We start from the raw sequence: 26,387 nt of genomic DNA on the forward strand, positions 1-26,387 counted from the left end.
GAGTAAGGGGTGGGGATGTGGCTTTTAAAGTCTCTGAGAACATGTGCAGATGGTGGGGAAGACAGCCCGGAGGAACTGCAGTGGTCCCCCCAAATGCCCTGTCCGAAAAAACTGCATAAACCCCAAAGCCTATGTATGGGCCCATCTTCAAGGCCAACGAGAGGAAAAAAGGCAGCACAATTTCTCAATCTGGTCCAAATTGTGTCAATCTGGCCCTTAGTTTAGCCCTAAGGAAAGGTTAGCTTGCAGAGGGCACCTGAAGCTGGAACAGGGAAAGAAATAGAGCACCTTTAATGTGTGTACCTCAAACCATGGTGATAAAAGGATTTATGAGACAAAGAAAAGAGCCAATAGCAGGAGTTAAACATGCATGTTTCAACTCACTGCAGGATCACTGTAACAGAGAACTAACATGAACCAGGTGAAGTCATGTAATAATGTATTGTCCAGATTATTCCTCTCAGGGGCAGACTAATACAAGCACTTGGATCTATCAGTATTGTCTCTGCACAAATACTGAATGCAACTCAATCATGCATCATTAAATCTTGGACTGATTAAAAGATTATTTTGCATATTATTATTTAATTATAGTAGAAATTCACAGTCACTGAAGAGAGAGCACAATATTATGTTGACATGGAAGGTAATAATTTCCTTCACCTTATTATTTTCCCTGTATTAATTGCTCCTCAGAAAAAAAACACTCAACCCAATCCTATCTACTTATTTTGGAGAAAGCAGTTGCACAGTCTGCACGCTAAGGAAGGCTTAGTGAGTGTCTGGTAGAGCAGTTTAGTCCCAGAAAAATGCTACAAGCAGTTAATCTCATGTTGATGTCGAGCACTAGCTGGTCCCTGTAGTCAAGCTAAGCATTTTGTATTTACATTAATACAGCAATAGGACCAAAGGTCAGACTAATCCTTTCTAAAATAAGATTGCCTCAGACTGAGAGTCCTCCCCATAACGAGAGGTGAAATGATACAGAACTGGCATGGCCATGTGCACAGTTCGAAACAACTCTGAAGTGAAAGACAACAACATAAATTACTTCAGTGAGCAAAAGCAAGTCTGTATGAAGCAAATGAACTCATGGATTTTTAAGTCTAGACAGTATTTGTACCATAACTACATTGTAAGCATACTAATGACTATTTATTTCTTACTGCCTGAGGGCAGATGGAAGTAGTCTTCCACAAAAGAATGAAAGGCAGTTTGGAGGGAAATGGGTGAGCAAGTACATAATCTGCAGGAATTACAAGCATTGATTACTCAATTCATACCAAGTAAGTTTCTATTTGTTAAGACAATAAATGTTTAAACACCTCAGGGTCAAAGGAGAAGAACAGATGCTATCTTACCCAGCTAGAGGAGTCGCCATCCTTCTCTTCCAAAAACTGGGAAAGCTTTCTGACACAAAGCCCTTGTGCTTAACAACCAGTACCTCATGCACAACAGACTTTTTCCCTCGCAGAATCTTCCCTGCACCTTTTCAAGTCCAGGAGTAAGAGCAGGTCTACCCAAAGAGCAATGATTTGTTCATATCCTATTACTATGTACTGGAATTTGTTTGGAGGAGCCTTCAAAACAGAATTTTTGAACAGATTTCACACATAGATGTGCATTTGCACTTTTGATTTGCATGCTAAGATTTCCTTCCCCAGGAGAGCCTCAGCATCTCATCTGCCTGCTCACAGCACTGCTGGGGAAGGTGAAGGAAGGCAGGGACACAGCTGTGCTCCACCTTTCAGGCTGTTACAGCAACTCCACAGCCTTGGCCAAACACAGACACAGCACTTGTGCACTGCTGTCACTGTCCCTCCACCTGCAGGTGGAGGTGAGCACAATTTGAACATCAAACACTTTGTGACAAGTCCAAGCCTCAGTAACTCTTGGTTTAGAGTTTAGTGAGAGATTCAGTCTCAGGCACTCTGTGTGTGCCACACTCCCAACTTTCCCTTGTCAGGAACAGCCTTCCCCCTCTACCCTTCTCATTTACCTCACTAAACAGCAAACAGCCTGTCATAGAAAGTTTTTTACTTGAACTGACTTTTCATATTACAACTGCAAATCTTCTAGAAAACAGATGTCCCAATTTTAGAAAAATAACCAGGAGCACTGGAGCTGATGGGTGAGAACAGCTCTGCAATCAGCAGCATTCTCCTGGCAATATGGGATATCACCTCCAGAGCACTCCAGAAACTCGCTGTACTTTGATGTTGATTTAATTACAAATGTCTTTCAAGATCTCCAAAGTTGAGTTTATTTTTAAAAGAGAGCTTGTAATTACAAAATCAGAATGTATTAAATGAGCATACTGAAGCAAAACTGCTGGCAAGGGTGTAAGACAAATTGCAAATGAGGCACAGGAGACAAGTAAACAAAGTAAGGAATGCACAGAGAAGGAGCAAAGCTGTTGTCACACAACCTGCTGTTGATATAAAAACCTCACAGAGCTGTTGGGCAACTTCATCCAACTGATCTCCCTTCATACTCCCAACCTCTAACTGGACCTGGCCCTTTCTGACTGCCTGACCCACTTGCAGAGGTGCCACAACCTTCCTCACAGCCATCAAAGTGCAAATTCAACCACAGATAAGCAGGAAAAGAAAGAACAAAGTGCCATTTTGTAGCTTCCACCTCTCTCTAGTGGCTTGTGTTAAGGAATTCTAAATGGATTACACAACTTAAGACATTTAAAGCAATCTTCACTTCTGAATTGGTTTAACTACAGCCAGATATTCTTAAATGCTTTAATTTCTTTAATAAGCAAGAGCCCATGAGAGTCATTTGGGCTGCTCTTTCATTTTGCCCTTGATACTTACACTTCAGGGAGAGAAGCAGAGCCTTAAAATGCAAGCCATACAAAAAGCTGTTTAATGGGGATTCCAAATTATAACTTCAAAACGTAGCTTCAGAATGCAGAACAACCACAGCTCTGTACACCATTTGTTACACACAGACAGCAACTAACAAAAATCCTCCAAGACTTCACAGACTGGGAAAATTCACTGAGCAATTTTACTGAGTGTAAGGCAATCCAGAATCTTAGCAAGCCTCCGAAAGGATCTCCTACAGAAATTGCTCCTTGGAACTACAACACAAGAAGCGCCTGTGAGGTTTCTGCCTCCCTGCCTTCCTCACTGACGCCTGCCAGTGAAGGAGAAGTGACTGGAGGAAACTTTTAATGAGCTGATGCATCTCCCCATCCCCGGGGCAATGCTGGGCGCACACCCAGAGCACCACAACAGGAAGGAGTCCCCCGTGTTTTATCCACCTGTGTGTGTCCTACAGCCAGGAAAACACCCAGAGAGCTCCTTCCACACCAGTACTGCAGTTTATGTGAGGGAAAACAATGACAGAAGTCTCTGTACAACTTGTGGTTACGATGCAAAATGCCAGCAGCTTCAGATGCCATTAGAGAAAAGTCCCAGGTGCCAGAATTAACTGTTTCCTGCCACAAAACACTGTCTGCTTTATACCACTCATGTGCCAGGTTGGGCAGAATCTGTTTCAGCAATTTAAACTGTGCAAGGTGGAATGCTGCAGATCTCTATGCTAAAATAGTTTTTTTTCTGCTGCAACAAACTATAAAACTTTTGTTTGACAGAAAAATGGCTGCTGCTTATGAGCATGTTTTAAATTGCTATACTTCAAAGTGACAGTTGCACAGGATGTTTTAAAATATTTCCCCCATTCTAAAATTATGCCATTAAATCACAGTGAAGTACCTGTATAAAATCTTAAAATTAATATTTTATTACACTATTTGTAATAAAAAAGTATACACACATTTGTATTCCACAGTGTATCTGATTGCTAATGGCCTTTCTAGACAGATGCCTCAACCATCAGAATCATATGCTTGCAAATTAATGAAATAAATTTCAATGACCACATGAGTGACAAATCTGTGCTGGTGCTATTGGTACTTTTTAGTCCACTGCACAGACCTAATTCACCCCCACAAGGCCCCTTTCACTTGATTTTACTTTTAACAACACTTTAAAAGAATTATCAAGCAGCACACCTTTATGTCAGGCAAAGAATTCAGAATGTTAAGTGCTCAAAAAAGCCCTCATTATTACTGAAAAAGACTAAGATATATAGATAGATATATATATATAATATATCTACACCACTTTCACAGTTAATCTCAACTTGCTGTGAATCTCTGCAGCCCAGTGACTCTCACCGCTGGCAGACAAAGCAAGCAGGTAACAGGTACATCAGGAACTGGATATTCAACAGATGGAGACACAGCTATGGTTTGTTTTTATGTTTTATTATTTACAGGCACAATGTTTGAATCATGAACTGGAATTTAAAACTATCGCTCTTAATATCTAAAATTAAGTTATTGTTATGAAATACATGGCTAACTTATTTTAATCATCTGAATTTTGTGTGTTACCTATTTCATTTTTATGATTTCCAAGAGGCTTGACACTCAGGAGAGACTTGACTTAAAAAATACATTTCTTTTCTAAGTAATTCCAAACTATACTTTTAACCATGCGATTGTGTCTAGAAATTCTGACCTCTTGCTTTTATTTAGATATTTGACTGAACCCCAATATGGGATGGGAATGGAAGGGAATTTCACTGACATCAAACAATGCACTTCGTCACAACCTTGTGAGTTTTGATTGGTTTTCCTTTCACAGTCTGCTTCCAGGAAGAAGAAATGCTTTTCCAATGATCTCTTGATCGTTAATCACTTTGACCTTTGCTCATATTTTCCAGAATAAAACTGTTTCCTAATTTATTTTTAGTTTTCATAAACCTCCAGGTTGATCTTCCATCTTTAAAAAGATTAACTATTTTATTATACCTTATATCAGATTATTGAAGATTTTAGTACATGCATGGGCAGTTCATCTAATCCCATTGACCTTTTCATATTAAAATCCAGTTTTATGCCTTATCTGCTCTTCATTTAAAAAAAAACAGCCATTGTTCAGATGCTGATTCTTTATTCTTAGATGAAAATTAAAGCTGAACAGGATTTTTTTTCTTTACATGGAACTGAGAATATGCAGCCAAGATTTAAAAGAAGTTGCAGATGCCAAGTGTAACATTTAGAAGGTTATGTACAGTCCTAACTACGAGGCTGCCTCCTGACTGAAAAGTACCAGCATCCATCTCAAGTAATGACACTCACCTGTCTAGCTCGTATTTCCTTATTTAAAACTCATGCAGAGATAATATTTGCTGGTAGGTTTCTTCCTATTTTATGAATAACTAACTGATGCCAGCATCCTCATATCAATTTTTTCAAAAGAGGCTTCCCACAGGAAAAATAAACCCAACTGCCCATCCCCGAAACCACTGGTTTATAAAACACCAAACAATAAATAGGAAGTGCAATATCTCTTGCACGCAAAGCACTTCAACTTCCTACACAAAAAAAGCACCACATGTGAGAGAGCAGATGAACATTACAATTAATGAACCCCAAGAAGGACCATGGGGAACAGCTGAAGCAACGTGCACAAATCCCGGTTATTCTGCCAAAACTCTGCTTTGCACCAGAAAGCAAAGAAGGGCCAAAAGGGAAGGTTTGGTCATTAAAAATGAACAGTAATTTATGCTCTGCTAGAAGTCATTGCTGTTTATAAGAAATGCAGCTTTTATGTTACAGAATGAAACAAATTTAACTGCAATAAAATCTTTTTCATATGTGTTCTAAGCATCAGAATTATTAGAGGCTTTGCTCCCATTAACAGGCTTTCTCTGTTTAGGATGCTACAGCTTAACTAAACTTTACTGACTCTTTCAGTTTAATTCCTGAAGTCAACTTACAGAACATCAGAGCCTTTGAATCAAACTATAAAAATCTCAAAGCTGCAAGGTCAAGTGTCAGCCACAGAAGAAAATTCATAAAAGATCATCAAAAGTGCCTGGTAAACCAGAAGACTTTACAAAGAAAGGAAGAAAAAAATTAAAAGTCACCTCAAGAAAAGAATTATCAAGTGGTAGAAAACATTTTTGGAATTTAGATAAGATACCCAACTGCTACTTGCATAAATAAATTAATCACTGCATTAGTCCACCACAGAAACACAGAATATCCTGAGCTGGAAGGGAATGACAAGGATCATCCAGTGCAGCTCCTGGCCTTGCACAGACACCCCACTAATCCCAGATCAGTCCCATTTTGTCCATAGGCACTCAGGCCTACGAACCACCCTGCAGCAAAGGGTGGCAGGGACACATTTCATCAGTACAAATAAAATACAATTTATATACAGAAAAAAATAAGGAAAGGTGCATGCAAAGTTCAAGAAACAGCAAAAAAATTGTATGACAAAGACAGACACAAAAGTGTGAAGAAGTCTGAGATGAAACAATGGCAAAGCTGGGTTGATGGATGAACTGTTCCCCAGGTCCTCGGGGAAACAAGAGCTCTGCTCTCACCAGACAGGTTAAGACAGAAGAACACAAACTGAAAGCAAATGATGGCCTAATTAATAAAGTATCTGTCTAACAGCTAATCACTGCTCTGAAGAGAGACACTGACTGATAACCCTGGAAAAAAGGAGACAAAAATTTACGAGAGCAAACCTGGACAGAGCTAATGGAAATGTTTATCCAACTATTTCTCCCCTCTATTTTCCTTGATATTCTGGTGCTACCCAGGTATTTATCTTCTGATGGACCATTAATGCCCAGGCAAATTAAAAGTTTGTTATCTTCAGCTACCACCTACCTTTGCCATCAATAACTCAGCAGCAATGTGCCAAGCAGCACAGCCTGTGTCCCATGAGAACGTGCCCAACAGATGAACTAAGGTACCACAGCCACCAGCCTGGGCTGCTGACTGACCACAAATAAAGTATTAATTTGTGCAGGGCAGCACAATTAAACTCTATTTCCTGTGCAGCCTGGGATTTTTCCAAAGCATGTTTGCTATTCTCTATCAGGTGTGGAAACGAGGAACTCGCTGTGTGTGAAGGCTCACGTGCACACACAGTGCTCACTCTTCAGAGGTTTAATGGGACACTGAACACCATCACTGCACTGCTGGCAACTCCTGAGCCGTGGTTTTTCAAGCACCTCACTGAAATACACTGTTTTATTTTCACAGCCCGCTACAGAAAAAGAGGAGTTGCTCTATTACTGCTTTTCCCTCCTGACTTCTCAGCTCAATAAATACCAGAAAGGCACAATCCACGTGGATTATCAATGCTTACAGTTTACATAATCCTACAACCTCAAATGAGATGCTGGAAGCATTTAATGTCAAAGCAAACAACTGTTACCTTTAGGTGCTTTGTCCATTTGCTTACCTTTACTTGCACTCTCCACGTGCTGCAATTCATCTGGAAATTTTAAGATGTCCCGGTAATTCTCCTCACAGATTTCTGCCAGAAAATGCAACAGGGTCGTTTTCTGATCTGATGATTTTGTATCTCGAATCTAAAAAGTGAACACAGGTGAAAACAATGAGAAAAAATGCTTCAATAAAGTGAATATTGTAGATGTCGACTCATAAGCAAGACATTGCCTACACGGGTTGCCTGCAAATAAACACATTTAAAAAATGAAATTTCTTGAATTCTCCATAATTTAGGACTACAAAAGGAATCTACCTTATGAAATATTTTAAAAAAGAATGATTAGTTTTGATGAGAACAAAACCTGAAGACAGTCCATAAGTTCTGAGATTTTAGCATTGCCAGTTCAGAATCCCCCCAGATAAAAAACAGATGTGAACAGAGATTAAACAGACCAGAATTTAGAATATTCCTTCAATGCAAATCCCTGAAATGCTCCATAGCTGGACATTGTCCTAACAGTCAGAATTTGTATTTTGACCAGTCAGGTTAAACTAACTCCTTGTTGTAAATCCACAATTTTTTCTTGAAGCACAATCTAAACCACGCTGCTTTAGGCTGAAGATTTTGAGACCAATTCTATACAGACACAAAATAAATGAACCCTTACTGGAATACAGAATGACCACAAAAAAAGCAAAGGTAATCCTGACTGTAGGTAAAGGAAATTTAATACATCCAGCTGTATTTATGAAAAACTGCAGGAAAACTGTGCACAAGGTGAAGTAACAGGTAACTGTGTATTTTTGCTGTTCTTTCAACTGCAGAGGCACTTTTTAGTGGCCTGAAATACATCAGTATTCTTGGAAGTGATAAGACTCTGTTCTCTGTTAGCCTGAGTGCATGAACTGCTGAAATGAGTTTTTTTAGTTAAAAAAACAAAAAAACCCCCAAAACCTGAAATAATTGTTAGAATACAGGACCAGTGGCATGTTTCCAATAAGCTCGTGGCTAAATTCCATGGCAGAGCGCACGTGTCCAGACAAAGAAACATCAGGAACTTAAGAGAATGAGAGAACGAATTTAAGATCAAATTTCTTAGTTTGCCCATTTTTGTGCAGATGTAAAGAAGGAACGTGTGAGTTGATGGAAGATCCAGCAGAAGCAGAGATTTCTTATTCACCTCTTATTCACAACAGCAACAGACAAGAGTAGGTGTAGGTAAGAGATTGAGACGAGTACACTTCACGTGACAGAGAGGATTAGTAATACATCTGGAAAGAATTGTTTTAACAGCATTTCCCTTACTCATCCAGCACAGTTCTTACACAGAAGTAAGCTGCAACATACACAACAAATGAAATAAAGGATTTATTTAAGAAGAATACATAAATGCGTGTGTAAAATCTCCTATTTGTTTTCTCATTCTCTAAATCACTTGAAGTTCTAATTCTATAATCCTCATGACAGGCTTGCCATCGATGTTCAATTTAATAGAGGCCTTTCAGCTTTAAGGATTACCCTGTTAAGAATAAATGAGTGCAGTGGAAAAACAGGCTTTTAAAAATATAAGGTATTTAGGCAATTAAGAAAGCAATTTAATTCATACCAATTCAGCGATTAAAGACTAAACAATGCTCAGTAATGGTATGCAGTTAAAGGGCTTTCATGTGTTACATACACAGAAGTTCTTCTGACTTGAAAAAAAATCATAGATTTAGCGGCTAAACATCTGCATGGAAAAAAGAAATTGCATTTCAATTTGTCTGTGAACAACAGTAGTGGGATTTGCAGTCTTTGATCTCTCTGACATCATCAAGTGGATAAAGCAGGTTTTTTCTAAATGGACAAAATTATTTTGCTTTCAAATTACAACAGAAACATGTTTTGCCACCAACAGCAACATCATAACAAGAGTCAGTATTAGCACCTTGTAGCAGACGTTTACTCAGACCTTGAACAAATGTATCAAGTTCACTTCTTTGGCCCAGTCATAAACAAGTCTCTGCTATGTGCATCCTTATGTTTAACACAATGGATACACACAGGTCTGCTTGATATTTAGAATCAATATCTGTAATTTAAAAATCAAGTCCTAAGCCAACTCATATAATGAAAAATAAGACAGGTGTTGTTTGAGTGTAGATTAGCACGCCCCATTTAAATAAAAAACCAGACATGAAAGGTAGGAACTGGACAGGTGACACCATGGCTGTGTCTTTACAGTCTCTGTATTCCCATCCTGTACTTGGATTCCATATATACTCATATTCAATAACCTGCTCACCATTTTAATGCAGTACTTTCTATATTCAGTTTTTTACTTGCAGGAATTTTGCCCAACAGATATAATACTCCTTGGCTTGTGAAGAACCTAATGGCTTAGCCTGATTTCTGCTGTTCTACACACTACAGCCGAGTGGATGAAAAGAAAAAAGAGCCCGTTAAGTTGTGCTTACAAGACCAGGAGCTGGACTTTGATGAACCTCATGGGTCCCCTCCAACTCAGGATATTCTATCATTCTATCATTCAGGATAAATTTTTAACACTGTGGTGTTAAAATTTTAAAATACAGGTTTTTGAGTCTATGGCCTTTCTTCACCCGGGAGACAGAATTTGGAAATAACACATTTAGTTTAAAAATAAATTAAATAAATTAGTAGATCAGGGTGGGTTACAGAAAGCAGCTCCAGCTGAATGCTGAAGCATCAATTGGAGGGTCAATACCATGAGATCCACTGTTTGGGAAAGGATTAAAGGCCAAGATACACAGAGCATAACACAGCACAGCCATTCAAATCAAGGGAGACACAGAGCAAGGTGTTTAATTCTGTAAGCCAAAAAACATCCGCATAACAAAACTCTCCCCTTATGCAGAGTAAAGCACTTCAGCCACGCCAGTCACACCTTAACCCCCTGCCAGGATGGGTTTGGGTTCACCCCAGGTGCTTCTGGATGCAGCCTGCAGGTGTGGGGGTTAAACACGACAGCCAATGCAAGGAAAAATTTCTGCATGAACCATCACTAGAGTGACGCCTTATTATAGCTATAAAAAGCTCTCTATTGATTTTTATGGGACTATAGACCTCCTCCTACCCTAGAAATCTTTCCCCCCTTGCCAGAACAAGGGCTGCTGGACAGTACATGTACCCTCAGCAGTAATCCTCAGACTGGATAAACAGCTTGTCTCGCACTATTTGCACTATGAACAAAAGGAACATAATAGCTCTTCATAGATAAAAAACACATTGATCCAGCCAGAACACTGCAAAAGCTTGATTAAAACTGAGCTATTGGTCTTCACTTTAATTCAGCACCACAGGACCAGGAGCTGTACCTGCACATTCCTACAGCAAACCTCTTTCCTTTCAGTTCCACTCCCCTGGAGCAGAATTTGGAACTCCTGAGGAGGCTCCTGCCGCACTGGGGGTTCCAAAAGCAGCTGGATCCTTTGTACAGGTTAAACAAACACAGCAAAAGATTTACCTGGAGTGAATTACTGCAGCAGCCTCCCTCAGCCTGAGCACTTCTCCTGCAATATTTCTATTTTTACAGAGCATTTCATGCTCAGGCAGTGAAGATGCTCCAGTGCATACATGGGAATAGCTGGTCTCCCTTGCCAGGCTTGATACATCCCATAAATTCTGAGGGTGATGTCTCTTATTTGAACAAAATTAAGTTCTCTGCCTTCTGCCACAGGTCGTTTACAAATCATTTCTACCTTCAATAACATCATATGCTGCAATATAACACCCAGAGAGATAATCTGTTTTTAAGGATTTGCAATTACTATTCAGTCATTAGCCTTCCAGCTCAGACCAGACAGGCTGGAGTTGTGCTTTACTTTCTTTACCATGTTTTAATAAAAGTTGTAACAAAACCAGATTTCTGTGTATGAAATGACCAGCTCTGTTGTAAAAACATTTATTTTCCAAAACCAAACATTTACCCAGATCAATACTTGCCTTTTTACTTCTTTTTTTTCAGACTGTATAATGTAAGTACTACATCTAGTAAACAGACAATTAATTTTAAGATTGTTCAAGAAACAAGCAAAAAAAAAATCAATACAAAACTCTGGTTTTATTGAAAAGTGAATTCATCACATTAGGATTCCTCATCATTAAGTGTGTGTATTCATAGAAATGTGCACACAGACATCTTCTACCTTGCTGACAGCTGACAAAAAAAAAAATAAAATTCTCTTATCATGAGCAGAAAGACCACTAAATGATAGTCACTGGTCTAAAAAAGGAGTTGTTATATCAAGAAGCAAAATAAAGGCTCCCAAATTCTGCTAGACAAGCTTGAAGACTGAAATACATTCCTTAGGAGCAAAAAAATAAATACACCTTAAAATTATCCAAGGAAAACCTCTAGCACGGTTGCAGTGCCTTCTCAAATTGATGTCACACACAATTAAAACTTAAAAAATCCAAAAAACTTTCAATATTCACACAACTTGAAAAATTTAGTAGCATCCGGACGTCCCACAAGGCACACACATGTAAAGCACATGACACTGCCAAGGAGACCTTGCTCTTGCTATTAGATGTCACTTATTTCTATCAGAGCCTTCTTCAGCCAAGGAATATAAATTAGAAATTTTAATTCCCAGCAAGGTGTCAGTGAACAGGACCCCCTGCCATGCTTCCACATGCCCAAGTTTTCATCTTCTCAGTGAGGGCCAGTTAGTGACCAACAATCATAAATTCTGAGACTGTTTGAATAATGAAAAAAGCTGGTGGGTGGCTGTAAATAGATATTAAAGCTGGTGCTTGTAAAAGATATCCCCATCTGATAGTTTAGTATTTTACACTCCTCACAACAGTTGAAAACCATAGTCTTAGTTCAGAAACAAAGCCAATAAAGTCATCTTACTCTTCTGAGTGGAAAGGGGAGGGCAGAGTTTAAATGCTTCTAAACAGAGGAACCAAATTCAATTATGACTTGAAAATAATCAATACACAAAGAAATCCATTACCCAAATATAAATTTAGATGATTAACAGTAATTTTAAAAAGTGTTGAAAATACTATGTAAACACCTCATTTCTAAAATTAAACACCAATGGAGTGGAGGGCAGCCTCTCTCAATATGATACTAAAGGATATGTACAGGTGCAAAAACATTTGAGAAAAAGTAAGTCCTGCAAAAGCAAACTATTATACTAATCTAATTCAAATTAGAATGGCAAATACATAAACCAATTATTTTAAATAAAAGAAAGTATCTTTTAACATGGAAAATAAACAATAAAGTTCCGTTGTAAACAATGCACGTGTCACACTGTCCAGGGAAACTGATCCACGTTTCCATAACTTCCTGACATGCTCTGAGTTTGGAACTCAGCACTGGTAATTCATAAGGTTCAATCAATACATGGAGATATTAATGATACAATTTCATGTCTGGATCTTGGCAAGATCTTTTTTGTTTCAATCACCATCAGTGTCTGTGATTATTTTTAGCCATGACCTTATCACAAAACATACCTGGTTACCTAAATACAGCAGCACTGCCAGCATTTGATTTCATTACGCAAAAAGTTTTTGAGTATTTTCTCCAAATCTCACAGAAATATCTACCTTGAAAACAAATTTTTAGAAGTTAACAAGCAGATTTTGTTTCTGAGGGTAATGCTGAATTAAATTAATTAAATAGCCATAGATTTCTGTCTGCATTATTTCCAGAGGAATTTAGCAGTAAGCACAGGTAACTTGGCCTCAGCAATTCCTCAGTTCAATAGAGAACAGTTTGCAGGACGAGTCAGTCTGCATCAGCTGTGCCAACAGGCGAGATGTGCTGACAGCAATTCAGAAATCCATCACCTGGAGTGCAGGAGCTCCTGCTCCCAGCCCTGCTCTGCTGCAGCACCACTCCTGCACACTCATCACCTCCCCTCCCACTTGGTAACGAGTGTTCTGCTTCAAACATTCATTTCCCTTTAGATTCTGCTACTACCACAAAGAAAATGCAGCAGGAGATCGAAGACAAAAATCCTTCAACTTGGCTTCTCTTTTAATAGAGTTATTAAAGAATGAAAATTTTTCTCAGGTGATGATTTTTACTTTATCAGAAGTTGGCAACATCTTTGCATTTAACCACAGCAAGCAGAGCCTTTCTCTGCTGAAATGTGCCAGATCACACTTGCTGTGTTTGAAATATGATTTTCCCCCAAGTTGAAATCTTGAGGTTTGCACCACATCTCATGGTGCCTAAAACCAGGACCTGAAATCTGGATCCTCTGATTAGACCAGAAGAAAAGCCTCTGCAAGTTTTATGCTATTTTTTTTTTTGGATCCATTTACAATCATTGCATGTCCTTAAAATAAAGATACTTTCAAGTGTGCTTTTTGAACTGAGACAGTGAAGTTTCGATCACTACCTTACACACATTTATTTTACCCCATACACAAACAAGCACTGCACACTAATATCTCTCACTGCTCTGGATTCTGGAGTTCTTGGTGCATCCCACATTTTGCTGCCACAATTGAAGTCCAACTTTGGTTAAAGGTTAAACCGTGTTCATCCTTAACACAGCTCCTTATTTCTGTGAAAGTGCTTGAAGGACAGCTGGGTGGGAGATGCAAAGACAGAGGAGTAACGAGGTATTTGACACACACAGGCTCTGTATATTCTATTGACAAGGTAAGTAAACAAAGTCAGATTGAAAACATTTGTTCTACTTCGCAGTCCAGAACAGACTCACAATGAAACTGCCTTAAATCCCCCCTGCACCAAGACAGCTGGAGCAGGGACCAGCCTGGGAGCACTCACTCTGTAGCTCCCTGTCCATTATTAAACACAGAGGTGCAGTCAGTAGATTACACTGATTGAGTGCTTTTCCCTGCTTTGGGTACTTTCTCCTGTGTCCCGAGTTTCACAGAGCTGCACTTCAGTGTTTTATGGCTGCAGCTTACCTTGCAGAGAAAGCTGATGTTGAAGCCAAGGGATTGTGCATTTCTGGAGCCAGAGTTCATGTAGTTCCCAAGGAACAGCACCAACTCGAGGAGCTTGCTGAAGCTTTCACTCTTCTTGAGCTCCTCACAGGCCAGAGTCACTGCCATGATGTCAGGTTTGATGTTGTTCACGTGCTCCTCGAACATGAGCCGGAACAGGATCCCATTGAGCCGCGCCCGCAGCATTTTCACTGAGCTCATCTGCAAAGTGCCAAACATTACATCCAAACATAAAAAACCAAATGCTTATTTATGCAAAAAGCCTATATTAAAACCCCCAATGCTGTGCAGTCAGCAAGCCTACAGTTTCTGTATGTTTTCATTGCCTATCTTGTATTTCCAAGCATCCCAGGGTCCTACCACCTTTCTGTTTCAGACATTTGGCAAAAGAGAGCACAGCACTAATTCCTTCCTGCTCTGATAAGAGATGGGAGGTTATAAATCATGAAGTTGTAACATGGTAAATGACAGAGATACTAAAAATAATCTACAATCCTGATTCATTAATTTAAATCCCCAAGACCAAATTCACCAGGCTAGATAACAAAATATGGCCATGTCTTTCATACTTTGCACAAGTGATCAGAGTTATTTCCTCCCACTTAGCACACTGTAATTCACAAGAGAAATTTAAATTAGGAGAAAAATATGTACTGAGAATTTTTAAACCACTTAAAATTTTTAATTTAATTGCAAGAATGATTATGCTCCAAATCTATCTCATTTTACTTAGCAGAACACAGAAAGATTTCCTCCCCAATGGATTCACCATCAGTGGTGTTCCTGAAGCACTTAGCAAGAGAAGCTTTGTTATGTGACAAAGCACAGATCTTGACTATCAAAACAAAGATTTCCATGTGCTCCTGTCTCTGTTGGCCAAAATTTTACCATGGTCCTTTGAGGAACCACGATTTTTCTACTGGTGTTATCTCCCAACAGCTACCAGCAGCAGCAGCTTTCACAGGAAGGACTTGAGTGGTCTGAATAATAATGAATTCATTCTAAAATGAACACAAACATGGAAGGCGCTCCAGATGGTCTCAAACAATTCCTATGATCAGGCTGGAACAAGGGAAAGGAAAGGATCAGAAAAGAAGCATTTCAGCATAGCTAGTGATCTTTTTTTATAAATCTCCATTGTCACAAATTTCTCTCTGAGCCTCCATAAGTCAAAATCACTGAAAGTCTTGAAACATTATTCTTCTAATCATTCTGTATTTCAGAAATATCGTACTGAAAACATCTGCCTTGAAAGGATCTACTTACACTAATCTGCAGTAGATGGAAATTAAAATTAATCACATAATTTGCTTTAACTTTTGTAGAACAATCTCCAATTGCTGTTTTTACTCAAAATGGCATAGAAAAAGTTGTTGAAAGCTTTAGATCCCAAAACCAGAGTGCAACAAAACATGGATAAGCTCACAGGAGAGTGTGACAAATATTTGTGAAGAATAATCCTTTACAATACTTCAGAGAAGTGTCCTTTCTTCTTTTAATAGTGTGCAGTGTCATGGAACACTGATCATTTATTAGCTTTTGGCCACCAAACCAGCAGTGAGTTTTAATTTCACTCCCTGACCTACATAATATTTTAAAACTATCTTGATAATTTCCTAAGAGCTGTTTCATGTGGGTTGTTTCCTTAAAATCCAGAACATTTTAATACACATAATGCCCTTTAGGTATCAGTAGATGAAGGCCACAAATGTTATTTTAGTTCCTCCAGCCCCACCCTGTTCTGGTTTTCCCTTTCGAGTGCCTGCTTCTAAATCCACGTGTTCAGTGGCTCAGAAAGAGTGAACACATATTGAACTTCGAGGAATCTCCTAGAATTAGGTATGGTGCAAAGCCTACATGTACTTGGACAGCTCAAATTCTTTATGGCTCTAAATAAAATTAGTGTCAAAGGCATATAAGAAATAAGACATTCAAACAGGTGCATGGACAGCAAGCATTGGCTTCTGCTGCAAACAGTTAAAGAAGCAAGGAAATGGATATTTTTTTTCCAGCTGACTGTCAGTGCTGGGCTGCATGTCATTATTTCCCCTTCTGGGCTTTCATAAAGGTCTTGTCTGAACTCCCTACCCAATCAAGTTCTTTATTCAGTTCTTTATGCTTTATTATCATCATTCAATTCTCAAGCCCTGTATTAAAACAAGGATCAAAGGCTACTGGAGAAAGGCAAAAAGCACAATTAAATTTGCCTCACTTGCTAAGAAAAAGATGACATTCCTCTAATAAAAATTTGTCAACTTACTAAGACAACTTAGCCTCTTACCTATGTTATACTGAAGTTGCCTTTTTTTCCCTAGCAATGTTCTAGGAAGATTCATTCTGCAGCAGCTCACGAAATTACAATGAGGCCAAACAAGCAGCCAATAAATTCAATTTAAAAGACTGAATGAGCCTAAACCAATGGAGGTGCAATAAACTTGTACCATTCTCCCCACTTTGTCTGCCTCCCATCCAGGACTGCTCATGACAGCTGAGCTGGTTACACAGGAAAAAAAAGGGTCACAGAATATGCAAGTTTATACAACTAAGTTGGTCAAATTTAGGCTTTTATAATACTGAAAATGTTCATCTGGCACAGAAATGGAAATGCAGTTCCTTACTGCAGTTGCAGCTGCTCCCATACTACAAAAAAATTAACTCTTGACCACAAGGCTTACATTTAGAGTTCAGGTAACATTCTGCCTAGTGAGTTAATCTGTTTTCCTTGCTCTACTTCAACAGCAATGCAAACTTTCCTTTACAGGAAGTTGTGATGCCTTTTTTGATCCCAGGATGTAACTTCACAAAGTCCAAGTAACTAATCAGAATATATAATTGATTTTAACATGTCATCTAAATTAAAAAGCAGTTCTAATTTTCATTTACAAATCAGCTGAATATTAAGTTAATCGGTCTCTTCGAATAAGTTAATCATTTACTAAGTATGGTTTTTCTTCACAAATTTTAAGCAACTTATTCCAACCTTTATTAAATTTGATGGGCAAAGTGATTATCCAATTAACATATCTTAATAATTAACACACCTAAATTTACACAAAAATAAGGGTACACACTATAAATATAATTTAAGACAGTCTATCTTCTAATCCTAATAACAAGGTTAATATTATTATTAATGCAAAACTCCAAAATTTATTTGACACATAGGAAAAAAGAACTTCAGTCAAGTGAAGAATTTAGGTTCAGCTGCAATTCTTCCACTTTAATGCATAGTTCAATGATATCAAAATGAGAAACAAACCCAGCACTTGAGCACCAGTAGTGCAGTTAGAGGCCTCTAGAAATGAGACAGAAGCAGGACCCATAAGGACAAGCACTGCTTTTTATTACCCCAGATGGTAAAGCTGAATAAGCAAACAAGCTTCAGGAAACTTGGTTCCTGCATAAGGCAAACAGCACCATTTGGAGATGTTTGATTAAGCAGTTTCTGCTAATTAATGTCACATTAAGACTTGGAAACTCTCTCAACTTCCTACAGTCAGTGTTTCCTCAGGAACACAAATCAGTGCCACAGTGATTGTGGCCATACTGGGACTGCTGGGCAATGAGGGCACTTCTGTGGCTTTTTCAAGAAGCTAAGGGAAAAGCAAGGCCCATCCAGTTTCAGTCTAGCAGGAATCCTAACTCAGAGGAATCCTTGAGCCCCAGAGATGGAAAGCAGCATGTTAACCCAGAAATACCAGACAAGACAAGCCAGGGATGATGCCAAAAAAGAGAATGTGTGTCAGAAGGAGGGATCAATGTGGGAAATGATCCAAGTTATCAAGACCAGGGTGAAACACTAAGGAATTTACAGCAATAGAACAGAGGAACGTCTTTAAATCAAGGTCATTATGCACAATTTGGCCAATTTCTTTGCTGATTTTAAGCAGGTAACTGAATAGAATTCCCAGACATCAAAGGCTTCCTTTGTCCTGATCCCTCCACCAATACCTGCTTCCATTGTGCATTTCCCTTAAACACACTCCAGATACTCTCCCTGCACAAAACCTGAGTAATTTCTCACTGTCTGACAATACCTAGGTAGGGGGGAAGATACACATACAGAGGTGGGTGTATATATATATATATGCATATATCACAATATATTCTCACACAATATATCCATGGATAAATTTTGGTCTGTCTAAAGACAATAGATTGATATGTTTATATTTTAAATATATATATTGCATGCTATTATTGCTTCAAAGAAAGTAGCAAATATGTATTTATAGAGATTTTTAGATTGTTACTGATCAATAAATGGTAATGTTTTACTACTGCAGTTCTTGCAATGAGACTAACTAGTGTATCGCTTCTATCAAAATTCCTCAGCTCTGTTTGGAAAGAAAAGATTTTTGGAACTTCATGCCATTAAGTATTAAAAAAAAATGGAAATCAATAGGCTAAAGTTTTTCAGAAGAAGCTGTTGATATCTTTCATTTTCTAAATCCTCCACCAAAATCTCATTAGGACAAATCATATTCTGTTACTTCCCCAACTGAAAAATAATTAAAAAAAAAAAAATCACTCAAAAGGCACTTCTGAAGCCAAATTACGCTCAAATCAGAGCTTTTTAGAAAAAAAAAAGTCTTTTAAGAGGCCTCTATTTCTGCTTTAATGCATTTTAATGTACATAATGCCTTAAAAATCCAGCAAGAGCAAACGTAGCTCCTGTGGAGTTGGGGATAAGTCCTGAGCACGTTACAGAGGCTCTCATCATCATTCTAATCTCTTAGGCTGACAAAGGGAAGTGAAAACAGGAACTCATTTGCCTAAAGACTTCGGAGGTCTTTGGAGGGCCAGGCAGAAAGTGCTTCCCAAGGCCTGGCAGTCAGTCAGTATCTCACCATCAGCCACCAGCGTGGATTAAGTAACTTCAGCAAATGCTGGCATTTCCTTCCAAGAGAGGGCCCAGCCATTCTAACACTCAGCAGCTCTGCTCTTGAACAGATCCAGGGACTGAATGCTGCTGCAAAGAGCAGAACACCAGCTCCAGCTCAGTTCTCATGTAAATTCACACCTCTCCTCGAGCTGTTTTGCAGGTTTGTGTTTGTATAAATACAGATATTTTATATGTGTATGCATACATACATATCAAATATGGATATGGACACAGTAGCTCTTTCAAATTTATTGGAGTTGTCAATGGCGTGGAATAACCGGGTCTTTTATGGACTCTTGGAAATTTATCTGCTTGAAGCCAGAGGGTTCTTCAGAGCTGTTTAATAAACATTCAAGGCAAGACATGCAGACAAAAGACTTGGTCTGGCACAGGAGTGCCTGTTGCTTTTAATGGCTTACTGTAATTCCTTCCAGAAAACCACCCAGAATCATGGAATCAGAGGGGTTCACATTGGAAAGGACCCTAAGGACCATCTGGTTCCAACCCTGGTTGGTCAGGGCCCTGCCCACGTTGGCCTAATATACATTAAAGAGATTTTTTGATTATTACAGTAACTTTTTCCTACTGCAGGTCTTGCAAAACACTAACAAAAAGATTTTATCCCTAAATTTGTTTCTTTTTATGTGACAAAATGGAACTCTGAAGTCAATCATTGCACTAATACATACCACAACTCCAAATTGCTCTGGCTCAGCAAGATCGTTATATTCATCCTTTAATTCAGCTAAGGCATTGAGTTCTTTCTGCTCAGGAAGATTCTTCACCAGGTTCTAAAACAAACAAGGCATTATATCAAATTTGTTACATTAAACTACCTCAGAGATTAAAAATAACACACCTAAAATACCACAACATGGAAATGCACGAGGAAATTAGGGGACGCTTATTTTATTTATGCAGCTTTAACATTATATAAACATCAAATCAAAGCAGCAATTATTTAATACAGACATCAACTCCTCTGCTACAGTCTCTGATTTGAAGAATGTATTAAAAGGTTAGAGTATAATTTTTCAGGGTCTGACAGCATCAAGGAGTTTTTTTCTGTTGACAATCTCTTTGCCCCAATGGTTGCATCTCACTCATTAAATATTAATCAAGAAATAACTGGTCTGTGTAAAACATGACAAAACTAGCAAAAAAAAAATTACAATCATTAGACATTCAAAGTATTTGTGCACAAAGTACACTTAAAAATACCTTACACAAAAAAGGTCAACATCCCAAAATTGTCCAGATCTTTTGGGTGGCAAATATACAGGAGCTCAGGAAAAAGCTGAACTTGCTTGAAATCTTATTCATGTCCCCAAAGAAAATTGTGAGTTATTAAATGCTCAAAATACAGATATGCTAAACATATAAAATATTTATATTAAGACTGAAGAATAGTTTTTTTATTAAATACTCAGTAGAAGTGTAGATTGTGTTTAAATTTTCATATATATATACACCAGTTAAAGAATTACATTATTGTTTTGATTTCAAGGGAAAAAACCCCAAATTTATATTCAAGCAAGCATCAATAGGAAAAGTTATGTGCCTGTTAAAAAAGCAACTAGCACTGCAAAAGCACTTTTTTTTCAGCTATAAAAACCTTAACTGGAAAAAATCTGTACTATTAGAGGCAGAGCTGTCTTTTTAGACCAGCCCAATCATGCCATCACTCTTGCAATATTTCTTATTTGTTTTGAGAATTTGATTACTGATCACTCTGCCAGGCTTGAAGGAGACATTAAGGCCCAAGTTGGAAAAAGGCATCAGTCTAATTTGTCAAATTTGCAAGTGATAACAAACTTAATTCTCCGAGCTGAAAGAATCAAACATTCACCCATCCTAATAAAAACAAAATAAAGATGACAGGCAGCCTCATACAAAACATCCCTGTTACAGAAAGAATTTTATACTCGCACTGAGGAGCTACTGATTGTCCCAGCAAGCAGAGTTCAACACATGTGGCACAGAGAAACATCAGATTCCCCTCCATGTCACACAACTGAGCTGGAGCTCTGTGCTTAAACTAAGCATGTTTCCTTTCCTATTAAGCCAAACCCATGTCCCACAGATTTCTACTTGCAAAAAAAAAAAAAAAAAAAAAAAAAAAAAGGAATGATCTGTAAAACATTCTTGTTCATTTGATTAATTGTTTAATGCTGGTAAAGATCAAAGACATTAACTAATGCAATTTTCTTAATCTATTTTGATTAGTTGGACTGTTTACCAAATGTTGTCCTCCAGAATTTCACAGTATTTGTCAGAAATGTAGATTTCATTGCAAATTAATAAACTTACTGTACAACACTTTTTCCATCAATGCAGAAATACAAGTACCTACTACTAACCCAGCTGGATTTTCAGCTGTGTAACCAATATCTGTTAATGTGCTTGATTGTTTATTTTTCCTCACCCACATTCTTTCTTCAGCCAGAGCCAACAGACCAACTCATCTTACCCTTGTAACAAGGAGAATTTGGCTCTACTCACTGCAGTGCCTTTTTTAACACATCTGTATGTTTACATTCACTGCATGTACTGAATAACTGAAAATGAAGATAAAGCATTCAGTGATCACATGTTCAAATCCCTGTCAGTACTTCAAGAAGCAGCTTCCTGCTGTGTTCACTGTGATGCAGGTTTAAATAAAAATAAGGTAAATAAAAATGGTTTACATGAACATTAAAAGGAATCCAAGGTTGACATTAAGAGGCTGTAACTGTCACTCACTATTCCCTGTCACAAGGTCCTGAATTCTGTCAGACATGGTGCTTGACAACTGGTTACAAGAACTTACTTCCTCTAACACACTCTAGGAATGGAAAACATTTTTTCCTAGAGTGCTTTCCCTGAGGAAGAGTTACAACAGCACATAGTCTACCATGTACTTAAACTCATTAATCCAATTTATTTAAGTATTACACCATAAGTCTAAAAAGCAGCAAGAAGCAAGTGCCTGAGAAGCAAATGGAAAAAGCACTTTGCTATCTGCTCATTATGCCATACCCATTCCACTTCCACACCTTGACTTAGAACAAAGCAGTTTCTACATGTGCATTTTTATAAAGCGTGAGTTTTGCTAAGCACAGAAAAAAGCAAGCTTTGCTCTGTACAATTTTTCCAATCAGTAGTATTACAAACTGTTGAACTGGTAAATTAGTTAATAGCTCAGTTGGCAGATTAAGATAAGAATAAACCAGAATAGAGTGAATACGAAATAGATGATACAGCCCATTTACCCCACTGATTTCTAGAATTATCCTGTGAAATACAGAGGAATCTCTTCCACGTTATCAGCTACATGTCCCTGCTGCTGGAAGCAGCTTCAGAAAGGGACCAACCTCCAAAGCACCCATTTTCTGAAGATTCCAGGCTGCTGAGTTCTGCATAGCTGCATCCATGATCAATTCACAGCCATTTATTGTGGAGCTAACATCACCTTCTGCTTACACACCTCAGCTTTTCTCCCTGATGCTCACACACATCCCTCTCCTCCCCAACAGATGTGAGGTGCTCATATCCTGCCAGCTATTTATATTGCTGAGCTAATCAAGCCAATCTCTTCTGCTTCCTTCTGGAGACTGTTTCTCTATCCCTCAATCATCTTAAGTAGTTTTTAAGTTCAGCTTCTCTATTTTAAATTCATTTTTGAGAAATGTACTGAGTATTTTAGATAAGGCTGTAGAAGTAGACTATTCAAAAGCAATAAAATTAACCTCCTGACTGGAAACCCTTGACCCAACACACCTTGCAGTGACATTTTGTGGTCACCCAGGTCTGGCTGGGATGAAGATCATTTACTTCATAGGAGCCCAGAGGGTGTCACTTTAACTTGTGACCAAAACAGTGCTGAACTATCACTGGTGTAGCTGCTCTGCTGAGCTACATTTGCAGTAGAGGAGATCAGTCTGAAACTACTCTGCACTTCAGCTGACCAAGGTGGCGTTGTTTCCTCCCCCTTGATTTCTGATTTTACTAAACCTGTAGGCTTCTTAATCATATCATCTGACATTTCTGATCAATAAAGTCCTCAGTAAAATTAGGATTTTGCACTTATTTTCAAATACTGAGGCAACTCAGTTTAGACCAGAGTCCCCAGAACAACCATTTTACAGGTCCAAAAAAGGAAGAAGAAATTAATTTAGAAAACCTTGGGGGAATGGGATGAAGGTGCAAACAGAAGACAGGGAAGGATGAAGGGATAAAATGAAGGACAGTGTGGTAGCCAGAATCCAATCTGTATGATATTAAATAAAACAACAACAGTATTGCTGGGGAGCCAAGTCTTTGTAACTTTTAGGCTTTCCATGCTTCCCTGTTGGACTGTCACTCCTCAGAGACCACGAGGGGCCATGAACACCCTCCCCTAGACAGAGGAAATCAGAGAGGGATGTAAAGAAACTGCACTCCCATCCTTTCTTCTCTCCAGCTGAGAGAGATTTGGGGCTCAAAATGAGACTAAACCAGTTTGAGAGCAGGTTTGATTTACAGATAGGTTTGGAGTTGCAGCAGGATCCTGAAACGTTCAGGGAGTTTCATCTCCCACTAGAGACAGGCAGAGTTGTTACAGAGCTGCTTCTTCCACTAGAAGCCTCATGAAACTTCATTATGCACCAGTCTAAATCATCTTCAGCTTGTCTTTGAAGCTGAAAAATTAGAATTCTCAAAGACTTCCTATTGGAACAGGAAACTCCAAGGTTCTTTTGTTAACAGAGGCTTTGAAAGGCAGTTTTACTGCTGCATGTGACCATATTCAAAAGCAGAAGTGAAATCAATGAAACAGTAAACACAACTCATACACTCACAGCTGGGACCTGCAGCAACTCCACATCAGTCTGACTCTTGGATTCTTACACTTTTCATGCCATTTTTACGTGGAAAATGAGCTATAACCAAAAGCAGAGGTATTTTCACATACCTGAATCAAGGATTCACTCAGCTTCTCTTCATCAACCTCTAAAATGATATTTTTTATTTCTTCATAAGGCAAACGGAAGGAACCCAAAAATATTGCTGAAATTCAGTAATACATCATTAGAAACAAAAAGAGCAAAAAGAATGATACACAAAGGCAAACCATTTCTAGCAACTCAAAAATCATATCTTCATCTAAATTGTGTTTCACAGTTAGGAAGTCTTCCACATAAAACAAATGCCAGATAGGCACAATATTGCAGTGTGACTTAAAATAAATTTCCTTTCTACAAAATGAAACTATGACAACATTTTTAACTTTTTATCAGTCTCAGTTGCTCCCTAGCAATGTTACTTAGCAATAAAGCCTTATCTTTATGAATGACATCTGCATTCCTACTTAAACAGACATACTCAGCCAATAGAAGACTTGATCTATTATTATTATGGCTTCCATAACCACGTGTGAATAGCTGTACTGCATTTGCAAGTGGATAAATGATATTCACATAATACTCTAGAAAAAAATTCACATCAAAGGGGCAATGAAGAGCTGGGCAAAGTAAGAAAAAATGTCCTAACTCTACCACCTTTTAGGGTAACTGAACTTATACAAGAGACACATATAACACAAACCCTTCAAAGATGGAGTTCTCAAAGCAATTTGATGTCAGAATGTCATAAAACCTCAAGAGAGCCCCATTCAGTAAACTACAAAAAATTCTTAACAGATGGATCAGCATAATATTGTAACAAAGTGCTTTATACTCAGCCTAACTACTATGGCTGATTATCCTGCATCCATGTTTTCAAAATGTGAAGTCTCCTATCAATTGTGTCCTAGTTCATGTTCTGCCCATGAAAACGTGCTCACCAATGTGGTAATGAGCAGGCACACACTTGGGGTTACACACTTACTTGCCATGGGCACAGTTGGACTCGTGGCATTTACGGTGTTTCTGACTCAAATAAAAGACTCTACTACTCTTAATGATTGATTTCCCCCCATAATCAAAGAGGGAAGAAGCGAGTTAAATAATACAAGTGGGCTGGTTTTGTCACAATTTGTAGCAGTAGTACTCACACCTATTTAGACCATCTGATAATATCTTCTCTTGAACCTCTATTCCTTCCTTACTCTGACCAGAAGGAACAATTAGGAATGGCCTCTAAACCCCATTGACAAACTCCACCAACACTGTGCCTTGCCCATACTAATGATCATCATTTAATTGTACTTTCAGCCCTGAGCAATAACAGAGAATCAACTGACAAAAACCCCCAGTAGCTCATTAAATCTAAATCATTTTTCATGTTACTTTTTCTCATTTTCCCCAAGTTAGAGTGAATTCAAAACATGTGTATTTAAACGCTTCTGAATTTCATGCTCATGCTCAAATTAGCAGTTCTTAGAAAAAGCAATTGCACATGTAAACAAAAAAAGAAAACCTATGACCAGCGAGATGTAGATGCTACTTAGATATTGACCTAATGCCCTTCACATCACTTACATAAATTTTGTGCAGATTTTCCATCCAAAACTCTTAATTCTTTGATCTTCTTCTTTGACTGAGCTGCTTTCTTTTCTTCTGATTCTTCTACAGGCTTTTTGGCTGGAAAGTAGGTATTTGTTAAATTCTATTCATTATTACAACTGTTCAATCTTAGCTAACAGCAAGTCCATTAGGAAGCCATAATAATACATTTTTAACAATCAGTTCAAGGCAAAATGACTGCACTGCCTCAACCTACTGTAAAATATCCAAACAAACAAAGCAAACATCCAGAATTGAAAGGAACAAGAAATAAAAATATGACAATAAGGAATTTTCCCAAGCACTATCAAATAATATTTATGTATTTTTACCCAGGAAATGTCACTTGAGCTCCAATTTATTGCAAGCATTTTTAAGAACATGGAGATTTGGTGTTACCTCAAAGCACATGAGTGCCCTCTACTGAAACATTAATAATATTAATAAGTTCTCCATCCAAAACCAACATCATAAATCACTTGATATTTATCACACTGAACAAAAGTATGTTTTTATTAATTACTTACACTGCCAGTTGTAAAGAGCAATACTAACTAAGAAAATAGTGTATATTTTAAAGTGATTTCATTTCAATTAGCAAGATTTGCTAGCCTTATATTCAGCACTAAATTATATGGAAAGAATTGTGGTATTGGAGTACCTAAAATATGAGCTGATTTTTTGCATAACTTAAAACAGTCAATTTCCACAGAATTTTCTTAAGCATTAAGTAAACCCATTAACAAGGATTTATTTCCTTTTAAATATCACATAACATAGTTGGCACTGAAGGAA

At 38.1% G+C, this 26,387-nt stretch overlaps 1 protein-coding gene across 4 annotated transcripts in view; it reads right to left on the bottom strand.

The window, feature by feature from the left end:
* The window catches only part of DIAPH2 (diaphanous related formin 2), a 183,711-nt gene that overhangs the window by 95,392 nt on the left and 61,932 nt on the right, over positions 1-26,387 (bottom strand). For all 4 annotated transcript variants that reach the window (XM_039572387.1, XM_039572386.1, XM_039572385.1 and 1 more), the window contains 5 exons: positions 25,569-25,670; positions 24,062-24,156; positions 19,821-19,922; positions 14,208-14,447; positions 7,293-7,422 (listed from right to left, as the gene is read on the bottom strand). In XM_039572387.1, coding sequence (XP_039428321.1) covers positions 7,293-7,422; positions 14,208-14,447; positions 19,821-19,922; positions 24,062-24,156; positions 25,569-25,670 — 669 coding nt within the window. The remainder of the gene's footprint in view (positions 1-7,292; positions 7,423-14,207; positions 14,448-19,820; positions 19,923-24,061; positions 24,157-25,568; positions 25,671-26,387) is intronic.

This window comes from Corvus cornix, chromosome 4A (assembly GCF_000738735.6).
Source record: "Corvus cornix cornix isolate S_Up_H32 chromosome 4A, ASM73873v5, whole genome shotgun sequence".
NCBI lineage: Eukaryota > Metazoa > Chordata > Aves > Passeriformes > Corvidae > Corvus > Corvus cornix.